At 41.1% G+C, this 17,347-nt stretch overlaps 1 protein-coding gene across 1 annotated transcript in view; it reads right to left on the bottom strand.

Annotated features, from left to right (window-relative positions):
• Positions 1 to 17,347, bottom strand: part of POLR1A (RNA polymerase I subunit A) — a 34,887-nt gene that overhangs the window by 7,783 nt on the left and 9,757 nt on the right. The window contains exons 10-30 of the mRNA XM_063157922.1: positions 17,028 to 17,201; positions 16,440 to 16,562; positions 14,866 to 15,093; positions 13,405 to 13,659; positions 12,336 to 12,527; positions 11,755 to 11,898; positions 11,244 to 11,427; positions 9,888 to 9,970; positions 9,617 to 9,775; positions 9,206 to 9,304; positions 8,186 to 8,338; positions 7,911 to 7,993; positions 6,954 to 7,119; positions 6,232 to 6,453; positions 5,028 to 5,242; positions 4,227 to 4,394; positions 3,455 to 3,590; positions 2,591 to 2,748; positions 1,979 to 2,093; positions 1,248 to 1,364; positions 229 to 510 (exon numbers count right to left, since the gene is read on the bottom strand). Of these exons, the coding sequence (XP_063013992.1) occupies positions 229 to 510; positions 1,248 to 1,364; positions 1,979 to 2,093; positions 2,591 to 2,748; positions 3,455 to 3,590; positions 4,227 to 4,394; positions 5,028 to 5,242; positions 6,232 to 6,453; positions 6,954 to 7,119; positions 7,911 to 7,993; positions 8,186 to 8,338; positions 9,206 to 9,304; positions 9,617 to 9,775; positions 9,888 to 9,970; positions 11,244 to 11,427; positions 11,755 to 11,898; positions 12,336 to 12,527; positions 13,405 to 13,659; positions 14,866 to 15,093; positions 16,440 to 16,562; positions 17,028 to 17,201 (3,456 nt within the window). The remainder of the gene's footprint in view (positions 1 to 228; positions 511 to 1,247; positions 1,365 to 1,978; positions 2,094 to 2,590; positions 2,749 to 3,454; positions 3,591 to 4,226; positions 4,395 to 5,027; positions 5,243 to 6,231; positions 6,454 to 6,953; positions 7,120 to 7,910; positions 7,994 to 8,185; positions 8,339 to 9,205; positions 9,305 to 9,616; positions 9,776 to 9,887; positions 9,971 to 11,243; positions 11,428 to 11,754; positions 11,899 to 12,335; positions 12,528 to 13,404; positions 13,660 to 14,865; positions 15,094 to 16,439; positions 16,563 to 17,027; positions 17,202 to 17,347) is intronic.

Genomic DNA, 17,347 nt, shown 5'->3' with positions numbered 1-17,347 from the left:
TACTAAAAGATTAAAACAATAAGCCTGTCAAAAATTGTTTTTAGAAAAAGTTCCATGAGGTGTTCTGAAAATGAGAAAGTACTAAAAATGCCATCAAAAAATACATTTGTAGTGCTGCTTTCTGTATTCACATGGGATTGCTGAGACAGAACAGCAGCACTGCATGGAAAAGAGCCATTAGTTGTGGGAGCTACGACTGTGCAAGCAGCCAGAGATGTTCCACCTTACCTCACACCAAAGCTCACTCTCAGTGTCAAAGCTGTAATCCTGTATGGATGGGTGGCTCTCCACAACAGCGCTCACTCGCACCTCTGCTGACTTAAGCAGTTGATCTTTCCCTTTTTTAGTCTGAGACACAAAGGAAAGGTGCTGAGAATCTTCACCCTCTGCTCTGTTCTGATCCTCTTCAGCACCAGGAGTCTCTTCTTCTTTTTCAGATTCAGCCTCTTCATCTTCTGGATTCTCATTAAGGTTTTCTTCTCCATTCTCTTCTTCGCTCTCATAATCAACCTGCAAAGAAATAACTCTGTTTATCTGAGCCAGAACCTGTACAGAGACACAGCACACCATGAAAAGTCCAATTCTGGGATGTTCTTCACTGCTGAGTTGCAAGGATCTTGCCCCTACAGCACAAAGAAAATGCAATTTTGTTGTAAAGAAAATAATACAACAGATTAGGTTCAGTCTTTATTTCTTTATAATCTTACCATTATTTCTCAGCACAGTCCAGGATGCTACAGGATGTTGAGACTGTAGTTTTTAGCTTGTAGAATTTAGTTTGCTCTCCCTGAGAAAGTCCAATTTCTTCCCATAATCCAACTGATGATAGGATTCCCTCAGATTTTCAGTTACCCCGCCCTCTTGCAGAAATTACAGCACTCCACCTTTTAAGAGCTTATTATGAAGTACTGAACACAGAGAAACATGCAGGGAGACTATTTTTTAAGAAGCACAGTAAAGTGTTAAAAAACAATTAATAGCATGAAATTAGCAAAAGATAAAATTAAGGTGAACTTCAGCACAGCCTGACTGCCAGACACATCCACCCAAATACCTGAAGAACAAAGCTTCAGAAAAGACACAAATGAAAACTCTTCAGCCCAAAGAAGGAGAAAACCTCTATTTCCCTCTCAAGTGGGGTTTGGTTTTTTTTAGCATTTTGTTTCAATGCAAGTTTTCCTTCCCAAGTCAAACACAGAAGAAATAGGGACTTAAAGAGCAGTGCTGAGCACCTATAAAGCCATTACCTCTTCCTCCTGGTTCTTCCTCCGTTTTGTTTCTGTAGCATCACCATCCCCTTCATCAGCTTCTGCATCAACAATGTTCTCTTCTTCCTCTGCTACAGCTTCCAGACTGTTCAGGGTCTAAAAATCCATGACAGATGATCAGGCTGACTGCTAGTCAGTACCAACAGCATCAAAAGCCTTCAGCCAAACATCTGGAGTTTAACAATCTCTTGTTCAAGGTTCTGCCTTTACAGAAAAAAATAGTTTCTGTGTGTCCACTACTATAAAGAAATGAAGTCATATTCCTGATAACTGCAACATTTAACAAGATCAATGTCTACAAGATGGATAAGCTGTCACTCTGCTCTGACATTCCTTGATGGGAGAGGAGTGAAGGAACATGCAAAAGCATTTCAATGAACAAAGGACCTCCCCTAAAGTTTTGACAACCACTGCTCCAACAGGACCCTGATCTTGGAGGAAGAAGAGTGATGTGTTTTTGTCCCAAAGAAGCTAAAATGAGCAGGCATTTTCAGAGTACAGTCTTAAGCAAATCAGGAATTAATACACAAAAACTTCAATTTCCTTGTCAATTTTATGAGAACACAAAGACAGTTTATGTACAAAGTATTTCAGTAGTAATTTAGTATTCACAGATTTGGTGTGCACTGAAAGATGCTACACTTTTCCAATTCTGGCTCTCAACAGCAGTGAAAGAAGTGAGGTGTTTGTCAGGTGATGATTTTTTGTACCTTGTCTTGCTCATCATCTAAATCCTTCCGAGTTGTTTTCCGAGTGCTGACTTCATTAAAAGATGCCATCTTTGTAGTCTTCCTTTTAATTGCTTCCAGAAGAACTTTAAAGAACCTGACAGAGAAGCAACTCAGAATGTCAAAGTTCAGCAGTGCCACAGAAAATGTGAAGTTGTCAAAAAATTTATCTATTTTGATTAACAAGCCAGTCAATTCATAACAGGACATTATTCCCTGCTGGATGCAAAAGTACTTCTAGGATAATGCAAATAATTTTTCTCAGCCCTTTCTCATTCATTTAGGAATCAAAAGGTTGGTATGAGCTCTGTTACTGTCACAGATGTAGCTGTGCATCCAAAGCATAAAATTATACACTCATCTGGATATAAAATCTGCACATCAAATTGACCTTCAGAAGAAATGGTTCATTACTGAACTTGAATAGTAAAATTGCCAATTTGATTCAAGACATAAAAGCAACTGTGTAATTTTTTTCTGCAACTCTGCTAGAACTATTCCTCTAAAAGCCACACCAGCTGTAATCAACCACATGCAAAGCCCATAAAAAGGCAAAAGAAGAGCAAATATTAAAGTATTTAAAAGCAAACTTACCTTGTTTCCATGAAGTGCAAGATCTGCCTGGGCTTCACACACTTCTCCTCCTGGTAACATTCATGGGGCAAGAAATGGAATCTGATTTTGTAGAGGCGATGCTTGTTCAGCTTGTGCTTCACATGCAGGGACTCCTCAATGTCCACTTTCTCCAAGACCTACAAAACATCCCCAAGTAGGAATGTTACTCCTTTGATGAAGACATTTCATTTGTTTCCTGCAGTTCTGGTTTTCACAGGAAACCAGAATTACACAAGGCTAACTGGCAAACTTTTCTGGAGGCTCCTGGGCAAAAGGACTGCACTTTTTGTCTTCCCAACAATTAATTCAGACAATACTGGAAAAGCCTCAATCCCCACCCAACTCCTTCACAAGAGATTACCCTTCTCAGGAGGCCTACAGCTTCCCTTTACTGACCATGCTCACTGAGCAGGACAGCATTCCAGCACACAGCTAAGTAGTAACCTGATTCTTGCTGCTCTCAACTCACAAGAGCTGAAAAAATAGAAGGGGGAGGGCATGGAGGAGAGCACAAGGGTGCAGTGCCAGGAAGGAGGAACACAGAACACATCCTGGTGTAGTGCATCTCCACAGAGACACATGTTCTGCCTCTACTGAGCACAGCAATTTGTGTGAGATAGGAAAGGATGGGGGAGAGATAGAAAAGTATCTATCTGAGCTCTATGTCAATCACAGCCAGATCAGCTTGTCTCAAAGACAAAACAGAATCCCTGCAGTTCTATAGACAGAGAAAAAGGTGCTTGAGAAAAAGCCAAAGATTCTGGCATAGCAAACTACTGATGAGCCCAAAGAGGAGAGTTTGTTTTGCTGACTCTCAAAGGATGCACTGAAAAGAAATCTCACCTCAGCCAAGCACACTCTTGTGAGCAGTTTCTTAAGGTGTTTCACCTTTTTGAGAGCTTTCTTGGTATTGAGCACAGGAACACTCATCATTGGTGTTTTAATGTTTGAGCTGGCCACCATCAGTATTTCCCTCAACCTTTAAACAAAGAATAATCATTCCAATTAAGCCATAAATGCACTATTCAAATCAAGTAATTACCTAGGTTATTTCATTAGGCAGAGTGCAGCAACTGGCAGCTCCACCAAAGCCATGTGCACCCAGAGCTGGGGTCACACTGCACTGCTCCTTTTCTCTGTTCTGATTCCCCCAGTTATGAGAAGAGAAGAGATGATAATAAATTGTTCCAAGAACAGAAAGACTAATGAGATCTGTTTCCTACAGATGCATGAGGGATGATTCCTTGTGTGTTCTTCCCCTCCTGTGCTTCTCTGAGGCAACACAATCCCCTCCCACCTGAGGCATCCCACACTCCCACATGAGGCCAGGTCAGGACCCACACTATTCCAAATAAACTGATGATTTGTAATTTGATTTGATGATCTGTAAATCAGATTAGAGTAAGGGGCCTTCATAGAGCTTTAGTATCTGCAAAAGAACCAAAATAACTGGAAAATTGTAAAACATTAAAATATTCTGAACAGGGAAAATTAACAAGGGCACTGAAGGACTGTGCACCATCAATATTCACACATATACCTGCTAGTGTACCTAGCACAATTATATACCTGAGTGCCCAAAATAAAGGGCCCATTGAGGACACAGCTTTCTCACCTTGGAATACCCAAAGTGACATTCATTTCACCTCTGCCAGCAAAGTGAAAGGTGTTCAGAGTCATCTGTGTTGAAGGTTCCCCAATGCTCTGAGCAGCAAGAAGCCCCACAGCCTCTCCTGGGTCACAGAGAGAACGCTGCCACTTTAAATACAACAGATCCTTTAATCTGGAGACAGGAAATGAGAGGTTTAGCTCAACATACCAGATAAACAACTCAGAAAAGAATGAATCATTGCTCAGTTCAATGAAGTCACAATTTTGAGACAATTTCTCCTGGTAGCTTACAGATAAATACACTCCAGAAACTGTAAAATTGTCTATCCCCATCTGATCTGACAAACACAGCCCATTAACACAGAACTGGGGCCTTGGCCAAATTGTATTTTAGTTCTGCTGCCAATTCCCAGAATGTCAAAAGAGAGTCCATTTACTTGCACTGGCTAACAGCCTTGCTAACTCCAAGGTGCATCAAGAGCAAACTCTGGTTTTCAAGATCACTATAAAGTATTATTTTATATGCATGGGGACAGCAATACATTGCTGTGGTTCCAGAGAGGCTTTGCTAAAGCCCTCAGCAGCATGGAAAATTCAGGTTTGGAAGGAACAGATAACCAGAGCCTCCCCATTGCACACTAAACATATTTGGCTTTCAAGAACCATTTTGAAACCCAGTGCTTGGCTTCACAGTGGCCTCAACAGAAACAAGGCTTGGTAAAGACTCTTCAGTTTTAGCCAATTTGCTGCACAAAGGTATTTTGGGTTTTGGCTCAGTGCAAAGAAGACACTGAGAGGTTTTTACCTAGCAGAAGAAAGTGCTGTGTGCATGTAGCTCCGGCTGTTCTCAGATTCCCATTTACTGACATAGCCTTCAACTCCCTTCTCAAATGTTTCTGAAACTGATGCAAAATAAGTATCTGGGCGCCAAACGCCCAGGCTTGGGTCAGGACACTTATTTGTCTTCTTGAGGTACTTCCTTTGCTTCTTCTCATCAAGCTCATACCACATCTTCAACAACTGAAAATGAGAGGAGGTTTTTAGGCTGGCTGCTTTGTCCACAAGCAATCAAGCAGCAGGGAAGGAGGAAAGGAGAACCTGTGCAGAGTGTAGGGGTGTACACACACAGCAAACAGCTCAGCTGCAAATATGGTGTGCTCCTTTTCCTGATATTTAACACTTTTGAAGTCAATTTATTTCAAGATTCTTCACATGCCTGCCTAAAAATATCCCAACTTATGTAACTACTCCACAGTAACTAAAGCAGTGAAATAATGCCTCAAAGAATCATTTTAACTGGGAGTGAAATCAAAAACTAGGAGTTGTTATCAAAAAGTGTCAAGAGCAACACAAATTCAGCACAGCTCAATGAATAAACCTTTGATTAGGAAAAACAGCTTTTGCAGACAAGCTCACAGAGTTATCTCTCAACACCTTCAACCTGGAGTTTCATGCTAACTGCCCAAGTTCCACCAGGATAAATTCCTTCTGACAGCAAGGCTGTGAAGCAGGACCTGTCTGAATTCTGTGTCCATACCCCATCTTCACTAGAAGCCATGTCTTATAGACCAGTGCTGTGATGGACAAGAGGCTTAAGCAGGAGTATTTTTTTGGAAAAACTAGGCAGGGCTGGCTCAGCTCTCTGATCTTTGGTATTCAAACAGGCTCTCATCCAGCTAGCAGACAGCTGTCCGTGTAAGAGAGATTTACTTTGTGTACATGAAAAAACCAAATAAACCACCATTAAACAGAACCAACTCCTCCAAACCATTCACAAACATGACCTAACAACACATTTATCTCAGTTTTTAGCCTCTTCCCTAGCACTAGGGCCCTCAGACTTTAATAAATCTCAGCTTATCATCCACATACTTGACATGATTCCTTTAAAAGGCAACTTGTTTAGTTAGACTGTGAAACACTTTGGGATTCACAGAGCAATTAAACAAAAGACACTGAATTCTGTAACTTCTTTGAAGGGTTTGGTCAGTTCATTGCCTCTGTGTTACCTGTAAAGTAGCAGGATCTCTTCCATTCTTAATTTCACCTCCTGGAAGCTGTGCTTTCAAACTTGCCAATTTCTTTTGGGAAAACAACAGAAAGCCTCCTTCTCTTTGCACAGAGTTTTGGTGTCTGGCTTGCCACTTTTTGATGGCTTTGAACTGCTGGTTAGCTTGGTGAGACTCCATCCTTGCTAAAGCCTCATCCAGATGGTTTCTCTTCTGGATTACCTGTAAGAAAGTAATTTGTATGATTATTCTTCTCTCTGTCCTCACTGTACCAGAAAAGGCAAAGCAAACTGAGAAGGTCATTGCTATAAAGTAATTTTCAAATTTGGTTTTCAATCCAACTGAGACAAAACCCTAATAACTTTATGCTATTATCACCACTCTATAATAAGCAGTGATACTGGTAAAAGTTAATCACCAGTGGTGATACTGGTAAAAGTTAATCAAACTTGACAGACTGAAAAGTGAAGTCATCTTTGTTGAATTCAAGTGCAGAGTTAGAACAGACAGTGCTTGGTGCTCTGCTGAAATTGAGATGCTGAAATCAAGCTGCAGACTTCAGAGTGGTTCCAAATTTTGAATACAATGGCAAATAAAATTGTACATTAGTCTGAAAGTAACTGAGACAAACAAGTGTTGCCACTGGATCCCTGACAGATGTGCCAGATGTGTTTCAGTCTCCCATTCACTCCTCATAAATACTTAAGATTTAGGTGTTTTACCTCATAGTTTTCTGCAATGAAAGGAAACTGCTCAGGCTGTAAGAACTGAGTTTTAGGGATATCAAGCCCATCTTCTCCATACAGAAACTGCACCACGCTGCCATCACTGTCTCGTACAGTCAGGTCATACTGAACCACCAGCCCTTCCAAATGTTTTATGATACACCTATTCCAGAGGGGAAAAAATGGGAAAAAACCCAAAATATAAGAAAAATGCTGTTAAGAGGCTACAAAGCAGCAAGAATTATACAACTCTAACACAAAACCCACTGTTGTCATCAACATCTCAAGTGTACTTAAGGGCTGGTCAGGAATTCTGGAAGCCAAAATCCTACAGACACAACACTCATGTGAAATGCTAGATTTGTAAAGCTTTCAGCATGCTGCTCCCTCCAGCCTCCTTGGACTGATCTGACTTAAAACGAAGCAGTAAATTACTGTTCACTTCTGCTGTCATGCTTTAACAGTTTTCTGAAAGAAAGAGGCATCCCTCCTTTAGAACTCCTCACTACCCTCTGACACAATTCAAAAGTTCCATTTTCTTCTATATATGCTGAAGGTGTTGCTTGACTAAGGACAAGAGCCACTCAGTGTGGCCAGGAGAAACTAGAGCTGCCTGAACTCGTACACCTATCTGTATTTGTGCCAGAAAAAAAGATTTCTGCAAAAGGAGAAGCTGCTGCTGTTGAAATGATAATGTTCATATGATAATGATCAAATGATAATGATCATGCTGTTCAAATGATAATGATCAAATGATAACGTTGATCTAGATCTCTAGAAAGTTGTACTTAGAACAAACAGCATTCAGACTATTTTGTAAAAATCAAACACAGTGAAGTTAATCTAAGCAATGCAGGCATTTAGAGTCTACAGAACTTTCTCAGAAAAAAGAGAAAAATCAACAACCAACAAAAGGAGCTTTTAAAGGCTCCAATTCTGAAGCAGGCCTCTCACCTTTGCAGGTACCCAGAACGGCTGGTTTTGACAGCTGTATCCACAAGACCTTCCCTGCCAGCCATGCAGTGAAAGAAGAATTCCTAAACACAAGCACAACACCATCAGCATTCTGCTAATAAGTGCATCAACACTGGCAATTTATGCTCTTCCTCAAAAGCTTCATATGAAACCAGGGTGAGCAAAGTCCATTTATCTATAATTGCAGATACCCTTTATTAAAATACCAAGACTCAAATAAACTTCAGTATCAACACAAGCAGCCTTAAACTTACAGAGGGTTTGATCCCAGTGAGAAATCTGCCAGTCACAAATCCTCCTGAGCTAGGGGAAAAGTCATAAGGCTGGAAACATGGCAGTGATTTGCCAGATGCCATCAGTGGGGGTCTTCGGCCTTCCAGCTCAATCTGGCCCAGCAAACAAGAAATCTAAACGTGGGCAGGAAAAAAGGAAACATCACTTTTCCATCCAGCTTTTTGTTCACATAAGCTTAGTGATTTTTCTTGAAAAATACAGTAAAAAGAGGTCAAATGTTGAGTAAATGCTCTGTAGCTCCACGTGGAATTGTTCATGGAATGTTCCAGCTACTGAGGGGCAGAAAAGGCATGGAGATCTCACCTGTTTTTTTAAAAATTATTCCAGTACCCTGACTCATCCTCAACATTACCTCAATACCTCATTCTGTATACTTAACACAGAAATGTGAAACTAAAATTACTGTAGATATTTTTTAGGTCCCTACATTACCATCACCACCTCTCAGCATTGTACTAAAAACAGAACAAAAACCTCAACCCAAAATGCTCTCCCTTTTGAGCTGTGGTCATTCTCTCCATTTTAGATGGCATTTTTATAGTCTCTAGCTTGGTGTCTCTTTTGCAAATGGTAAAATGAAAATGTATCCTTCCAATTCTACCAAAACCAAAGATTGTTGTTCCTATTCAGAAGTTGAAGGAGAGGGTCAGTCTCCAACAGAGGCCAGGACAAGATATTTCTCCTATAGTAGGTTTGTTTGTATAAACTGCAGCATTCCTTCTCAAAAGCAGTTCTGCTATTTCAATAAACCCTCATGCACTGAGGAGTGATTCAAAAATAGGCTACAATAAACACTGACTCTCTTCCATCACCCACTGAGGTCTTTATTACATTCTTCTAACATTTTTCCATGCCAAAGTCCAGAATGAAAACCTTGCCCTGGTATCAGATATCCCCACAAGAGCTTCCCAACAGTTCTATTCTGGGCCACATCACATCAGCACACAGAGCTGCTAAGCATTTTCTGGTTATTGCATTACCTGCATTGTGTTCACAGTGGATCCTTTGGCTCCTGACTGCACCATCAACTGCAAATTGTTCTCTGGAAAGCTCCTGTGGAGACCAAGGGGCATGCAAACCTACAGAGTTGTGGGGGAGTGAAGGGAACAAAACCAAACATTATTCACAAAACAATAAACCCAAGAAATTCCTGTGGAAGGCTTTAACAAAGTGAAACAATGAGCAATGACAAACATTCCTATTTATAATTTCAATTTGTCTTCTCACTCAGGGAGGACAAGGCTGAGGAGGAGAGGCAGCATGTGGAGCCCCAAGCTGGGGACAGATGGAAAGCCTCAGCCTCCAGAAGAGTCAGGCACTTCCCATCCACATTAATTAACTTAATAAGAGAGTTAAAAATGGTTAGTATGCACAAATGCCTCAATGCCAACCTTGTTGACTTCATTGTTGTAATTGTTCACTGCCTCCTTGAATTTCATGTCAACCATGTTAAAATCCCTCTGGTCTTTGCAGAGATGGGCATCCTGCCACTTCCCTTGCACCTCCTCACATGATGCTGTTTCTGGCAAATTAAGAGCAGCTCTAACAGCCTGAAAGTAAAATACAGGAATTTTCAGGTGTTAAGCAGGCATAATTGAACAAAGCAGTATTTCAAAAATTTTGCATTATGGAAGAAAAAATAAATCTGCAAAACAGACTTACTTCAATACCACTCTGCCTTGACCTTTCAATGATTTTTTTTCTTTTGTGGTCTGCATCACGTTTAACCAAAATATCTTCAATCCCTGTTAAAGAGGAGAGACAGAACACACTGGTCTAAAAAAAAAAATCAAGGAAGGAACCACATTTGGTGTCAGGGATTTTGAGTGAAGAGCTGGGAAAGAAAGTCACAGCTAAAGTTATAATGATGGTTAGACCTAGGGCCTGCAGTTTGACAAGAAGAAAAAAATCTGAGTAGCTTTTGGATGGAGAAGTTCTAAGCCATAAAAGAAAAAAAATAAAAGAGCAACACAAACTAAGCAGTAAGAGTGCAAAATCAGCTCCCTAATTTAAGGAGCCTTAACTTCAACAGTCTCTAAAAAATCTAAAAGTAATGCTTTATGGACCAGCCACATCAAATGGTTTTTTTCCTTCCATCCACTTTCCTTTCCATTCCTATTAGTTGAACTTTTCACAACCTGGCATTTCTTAGCTTTTTAAGAACAGATAAATTAAAAATACAGATCCTTGAGATGACAGGACCAGGGAACAGATTACACACTGGAACCTGAACTCCTGTGAGCTGTTTGTAAGGATTCCTGCCACAGACACTAAAATGGCTGTGTCAGAACACCAAATCCCAAACTCCTGCTCCAGGCTCACTTCTTGTCTGATGTTTTAACTGCCCAGTGCTCCCAGGCTTGCTATCTTTTCCTGTCTAACTTTTGCACCCTGGCTCTCAGGAGTCTTGTGAGTTAATCAGTCACATCCTCACTCCAAAAGATATCCCTGTGCTGGTCCCTCATTACTGCTAAGAGTTGACTGTGTCTCCATAACTCTTGTATAAGTTTGAAAACCCGTAATAAAAGCTTTTCAAACTCATTTCCCAGAAGTTTTGCCATAAAATGTGATGTGCAAGGATTAAACACCAAGCCCTTGAAGTTCTTTCATCTTGTTTTGTCAGCTGTTCTGCTTTCTAAGCAATAATTACTTTTCAGAGAAGCAAAACACGAGGTTTTGATCTAAACAAAATTTCAGCACAGGACATATTAACTGTGTACACTTTGGCTAGGCAGGACAGAAAAGAGAAATGGTAGGACATACTCAAGACTCTTTATGCTTAGAAGGCCAGGTATGCACCAACAAAAAAAACCCAAAAAACAAAAAAAAACAAAAAACAAAAAAAAAAAAAAAAAACAAAAAAAACAAAAACAACAAAAAAAAAAAAAAAAAAAAAAAAAAGGCTGGCAGGCAGCTATCTCACTCCAGGGCAGTTTTGCAGAATTTCATTCACAGAATTAGCATGCATTATGCCCGACCTGTGTGGTTTAGACCTCAGGAGGTGCTGCAGGCACTCACCCATGGTGAAGCCCCTGTAGAGCTGCAGGTAAGCAGTGAAGAGGCGCCCCAGACACGTCAGCACCTTCCCACTGGTTTCACCCCCATAGATCTCATAGCAGCAGTGCACCAGCCCATAGGCTGAGCTGCCAAAGTGAGCTTTGTCCAGGACTCCACACAGTAATTCCCCATCTCTGATGATAACCTGAAAAATAAAACACAGCTTTGAATCAGGAAAACAGAAATTTTAATTGCACTGTGACTCAACACATTTTTCTGTGTAATCTCTGTGAAAATTGGTATAGGTTTAAAAAGCTTGCATGCTGGTGAATGGTTAAATGTGGTCAGATTATCTGTACTTTCAGAATTTGTAGCAGAAATGAAACTTCTAACACCACCTGCATTTTTGCACCTATAAAGTCTGACAATGAAGACACATTGTCTAACAAAACCATTATCCCAGGCCTATCCTTCAATCAGCCACTTTTTTCATACAACACAGCCCAGTCCAACCCCCAGAGCTGTTGCATACCTGAGATTCACACATTGAATCAAGATTCAGATATCCTTTTGCAGGTCCCTTTACCCAGGCTTTCCCACCAATTTTTGCTTTCCCAGTCAAGTTCAGTGGAGCATGGTTGTCTGGAATGATGTTTATTAACAATGTGGAAACAACCTATAAAGAAGCAGGATGAGGGGCAGGAATTATTTCTTTTGTATAATCGCTTCTCAACATTAAAAAATCTGGCATGAATGAGAAAAGCAACATCCTGCATGCATTCTTTCCACTGACAGCAAAGTTTTAAAAGCTTGGAAGTCTCACAAGGCAGGAATATCCTCCTGCTACTCTACCCTCTGAAGGAACAGTGAGCTGAGATATGTAATTATTCAGAAATATAAAACAGCAAAAATTTTTCCAATACTTAGATATATTAAACTTATTTTTAAAAAAAGTTTTCTGTTGGCTTTTATAGCTCAGAAACACACACCAAAACCTACATGGTGTTAATAGGATTTGGCCTTTCCAACACTCTTAGCAGCACTGGTTTATTATTAGCATTCTGCTTACTTCAAAACCAGCAGCATTCTTTAAGCCTGTAAATGATAAACTACCTGCTTTCCTGTCCACAATGGCTGTGGCTTCATAATGGCTGGAGGAAAGGTTTTAATTCTGCCTTTTTTGTCTGTCAGCCCTCGGTACACCAGCTCCATGTACTGCTCCCTGGTGAAAAAGCAGCCCCGCAGTGTCATGCTGACTCCAGAAACCATGTGGTCCTGGATCAGGCCAGGAAGTGGCTTCCCATCCTACAGAGGGAACAAGAAAAAGGTGGTGGTGGTGGGGTTAATAAGCTGTGTGCCTCCAGCTCCCAAAATTATTCCCCCTGGATAAAAGCACTTAAGTAGTTTGTAAAGAATGCATTACAGCACAACTCTCTACTGAATCTCTTCTGGACACTGCCACTCAAAGGAACAAGATTGTTTGGATGTGCTGGGCCTTTCTTTAGAGGAACAGAAGCACAAGTGGAGAAAGAACAGAAATAAACCTCAGAAGTAAATAAACAGACTGTTAAAAAATTATCCCATTTATCATTAGACAAAATAAACAAAAGCAATTGTGTGACGGTGTTCACAGGGGTTTTTGGTTGAAGGAAGAGATGAGGATCTGACTCCATGTTTCAGAAGGCTGATTTATTATTTTATCATATATTATCACATACTTTATTAGCACATACTTATATTATATTATATTATATTATATTATATTATATTATATTATATTATATTATATTATATTTATATTATATATTATATTATATTATATTATATATGTATATAAAACTATATATATTATATTAAAACTATACTATAAGAATAGAAGAAAAGGTTTCATCAGAAGGCTGGCTAAGAATAGAATAGCAAAGAATGATAACAAAGGTTTGTGGTTCAGCTCTCTGTCTAAGCTAGCTGGGCTGTGATTGGCCATTAGTTAGAAACAGCTAACATGAGACCAATCCCAGATGCACCTGTTGCATCCCACAGCAGCAGATAACCATTGTTTACATTTTGTTCCTGAGGCCTCTCAGCTTCTCAGGAGGAAAAATCCCAAAGAAAGGATTTTTCACGCAGGATGTCTGCGACACAATTGCATCTAGAAACAAAAGTCTCCGGCAGTTGTACTTGCCTTTGGCACCAGGTACTGTTTATCGGTGATGGCTAGGGTGTAGGCCTCTGCCCGGCCCAGCTCGCTCTGAGGGAAGTGGGCGTTCATCTCGTCGCCGTCGAAGTCGGCGTTGTAGGCCTTGCAGTTGGCGTAGTGCAGCCTGAGCACCTTCTCGGCGGGCAGGATGCGCGCGCGGTGCGCCTGGATGGACGGCCGGTGCAGCGTGGGCTGCCGGTTCAGCAGCAGCACGTCCCCGTTCCTGATGTGCCGACACACCTGCCAGAGAGACCGGGCTGCTGCCACCAGTGCCTCCGAGAGGACTGACTGAGCTTTAAACACACACACACACATCCACAGAGCCACAGAATCGTGAGCTTGGAAGAGACCTCTGAGGTCATCGAGTCCAACCTGTGCCCTCACACCTCAACCAGACTGTAGCACCAAGTGCCATGTCCAGTTTTGTTTTTTGAACACATCCAGAGATGGTGATTCTACCACCTCCCTGGGAAGAGAATTCCAGTACTTTATTATTCTTTCAGTGAAAATTTTTTTCCTAATATCCAACCTATACCTTCCCTGACGTAGCTTGAGACCATGTCCTCCAAAACATTTTTCTGGTATTCATGCTTTGTGTAAAACTCAGAGAGAATCAAGACTGTTTGCCCCTGAATGCCCTCTGCTCTCCACCAAACAAACATTCCCCATAAACTCCCCCAAACCATAGTGATCAATCAGCCCTTCATCCAAAGCCCACTGGGCTGAATTGATACCTCCCACAATATACCCAGCCCTGGACACCCCAGACTAAGGTGGTAATAGCTGAACTGCTATTAACAGTTTTCAGTAAGTGAAGCAGAGGCCAAGAATCTCTTAAGTTCATCTTTAAGTACAACACAATATATCCTTATCTAGAACAGAGTCTCTCAGAACAGTCTCATTCTAATTTTTCTTTTAGTAACATCCAAATATCCACTTAATTGATTACCAACAAGAGCATGGAAAGTTGTTTGTACAATCTAAATACTGTTATGTTTAACTCTGTGACAGGTTCTGAAAGAACTGACATCACAAAAATACTCAGACTTAAATTTCAAATCTCTGCTAAGCCTTTATGAGACACAAGGTAATACATAACAATGTGAAAACACTATTAAACACCAAAACTTTTGCCCTAGGAGCTAAATAGTGCTTTCCCAACTCTTGTAAGGGATGGAGATACAGTTAAGAAGTTTCAAAGGTTGATTAAACTGTAGCACAGAGGAGAAACAACTGACACAGAATCAATTAGGTTGGAAAAGACCTATGAGTCCACCTAAGCCAGCACTGCCAAGGCCACCACTGAGAATAATCTGCATCATGGCACACACTGCGTATTTGAAGAAAGCAAAGGAAGGAAAAATGGGGTTCAGAATTTGAAAAAGCGCCATGTTTTTATTCCTACCCCCTGAAGCAGAGATGGAGGAGGGCTCTGCCCATACTCACAATCTTCAGGCCTGCCTGGGGTGCCCCCGAGGAGGGGGTGAGGAGCTGCTTGGCGATGGCCTCGCGCTGGGTCAGGCTGGTGGCGCTCAGCACCGTGTGGGACCCGTCCTCGTTGATGACCATGGAGGCCCCCGGGTGCACCTTGGGGCCATTGATGACAGCCTGCCTCAGCTCCTTGACATTCCAGGGAGTGACCGGCTGAGGGTAGGTCAGTTTGGTGGCAAATACCTAGACAGGAAGGAAAAGAGGAGAGAAATAACGTGTTGTTCAATTTTGGCTTAAGATCTAAAAATCGCTGATAAAACAGCATCAAAAATTAAGAAGTATAATGCAAACATAAATTACTTCAAGCTCTTGAATGCATCTCCTCAGTCTACTCTTGTGCCAAATAAATACATTTCCGTTTTAAAATCCTCTGCCATAAGAACAGAAACAACATCCCTTTTACAATTTTCTACTGTGGTATGAAACTCAATTATCAATTAAATAAAGCAATCATGGATTTAGATTCTGCAAATAAGCCAACAAATACAGAGAAAAAGCACATTATCATCAGGTTCACTATTTTCTGCAAAGACAAGATAATGAAAAACTCAAATTCAGGCTTGGTGTCATCTTTGTGTGGCTAAAAATCCTTAAGGGATTGTTGAAGCTGGTGACATTACCACAGCCTTCTGTGGTAAGGCTGCAACGTGGAAACCCAGAGCACCAGGAATATTTCTCTGTCTGCTCTGGGGTGCCCTGACCCCCAGGGCAGCACTGACTCTGACCCTCATCCATGGAGAAAGTTTCCCAGACTTCAAGATAGACTGGAATCCACAAAAATGTGGAATAGATTCTAGAGAGCAGTGTAGGTGTGTCACTGGGTGAGAAATTTAGGTTCTGGGATTTTTAGTGTGTTGTGGATGGCAGCAAGATGGAGGGCACAGGGTGTCATCCTGGGTTTCTTCTTCATGCTGCTTCTTCCTTCTCCATGGGTTTGGGTGGCATTTTGTAATTGGGCAGAAAAGTCTGCATTGTGGGCTCTGTGGGATCAATTATTGGGTTAAAAGGGAAAATAATCCAGGTGTCAGTTCTTAATTGGATGGTTTAGTGTTAAAAGTCCTTGTACCAAGAGATTGTTGGCCATTTTGTGCCTTATAATGAAAAGCTGCAGAACTCACAGTAGTGAGACTGTTTTATTGATAAGAAATGATAAACACCTGAGTCCAAGCATGAAACTATCATCTCAAGTGCCTTCAATCCAGACCCAGAGAAACCAACAACTGATACTCTGGCACTGCAATACCTAAAAAATACCTTATAGAAAGAGCATAGGAGGAACAGGATCTACTTTTGAACAAGCTTACTTCAATTCCTAATCCCACAAAGCAAGTACTGCTTTTTTTTTTTTTTAAACTCCTCTTTCTCAGATGTAGTGTTTTCATTTTCTAACAGTAACAATCTCCTGCACTTCAGTGCTCCCTCCTTATTAACACTGGGCAGAAAACAGTTCAGATGAGTCAGAAACCCCCTGGATTTTAAACTGCTGCCAAACTGCCATCAGGAGGACACAGTCCTTTGTTGATGCTCACCATGGGGATGCCGATCTCGTTGGTGCCAATGTACATGTCGGGGCAGATGACGGAGCGGGCAGCGAAATCCACGCGCTTCCCCATCATGTGCTTGCGGAACAGCCCCTCCTTCTTCTCCAGCAGCTTGGGAAACAGAAGGTGACAATTAGAACCTGCAAGTCTGTGTCACCCTGCTCTTCTAAGTTCTTCTAAGCCTCCTGATGTTTGTATTTTTGTAAGGGAGTTTCTCACGCACTTTTCATGTAAATAATGATTGCTTTGCAGTCCTTTCTGGAGGAGGAGAGAATTGATGGACTGTTGGTTGGACCAGTGTGGCTGGAGAGATGGCAATTTCATCCTCCAATCCATGGCCACTTTTGAAAGTCTATAAATATTGGAGTTTGGAAATAAACTGCTCTCTTTTTACCTTGGACATCCCAGCTTGTGTGTGTCGTTCATTTTGTGTCCTATTGTGACAAGTATGGAAAACCAAATGGATTCTTGCAATGATGAGGTGGCATGAAAACGCCCATGTACTAACCACAAATAGTTCATTTTTCTTACTCCATCAGCTTCTCTGTTTTAATTAAGACTCCAGCCTGTACCCACCTGACGAATACCAGGGTATTTGTCTGTTATCAGCTTGTCCATGTCACTATCAAACACAATGTTGACATGGCTCTGGAGGCGAATCCAGGCGTTGTACAGCTTATCTGCAATGCTCTGTCCTGGAATTGTTGTCAGCACAGAACGGTCCAGAGGTTCACTATCCTCTCCTGTCTCCTGCAAAAACAGAGATTAGAAACTTGGACATAACAAAAAATATCTTCCACTTACTAGGCTGAAGTTATAGTGTTAATTACAGTATTAAATACAGCAAAAGAAACATTCACCATTATTTTGCACTGGTAGTCAGTCCATGTTAGGGA

This window comes from Melospiza melodia, chromosome 5 (assembly GCF_035770615.1).
Source record: "Melospiza melodia melodia isolate bMelMel2 chromosome 5, bMelMel2.pri, whole genome shotgun sequence".
Classification (NCBI taxonomy): Eukaryota; Metazoa; Chordata; class Aves; order Passeriformes; family Passerellidae; genus Melospiza; species Melospiza melodia.
The sequence above is the reverse complement of the archived record's forward strand: the minus strand, read 5'-3'. Positions and strand labels throughout refer to the sequence as shown.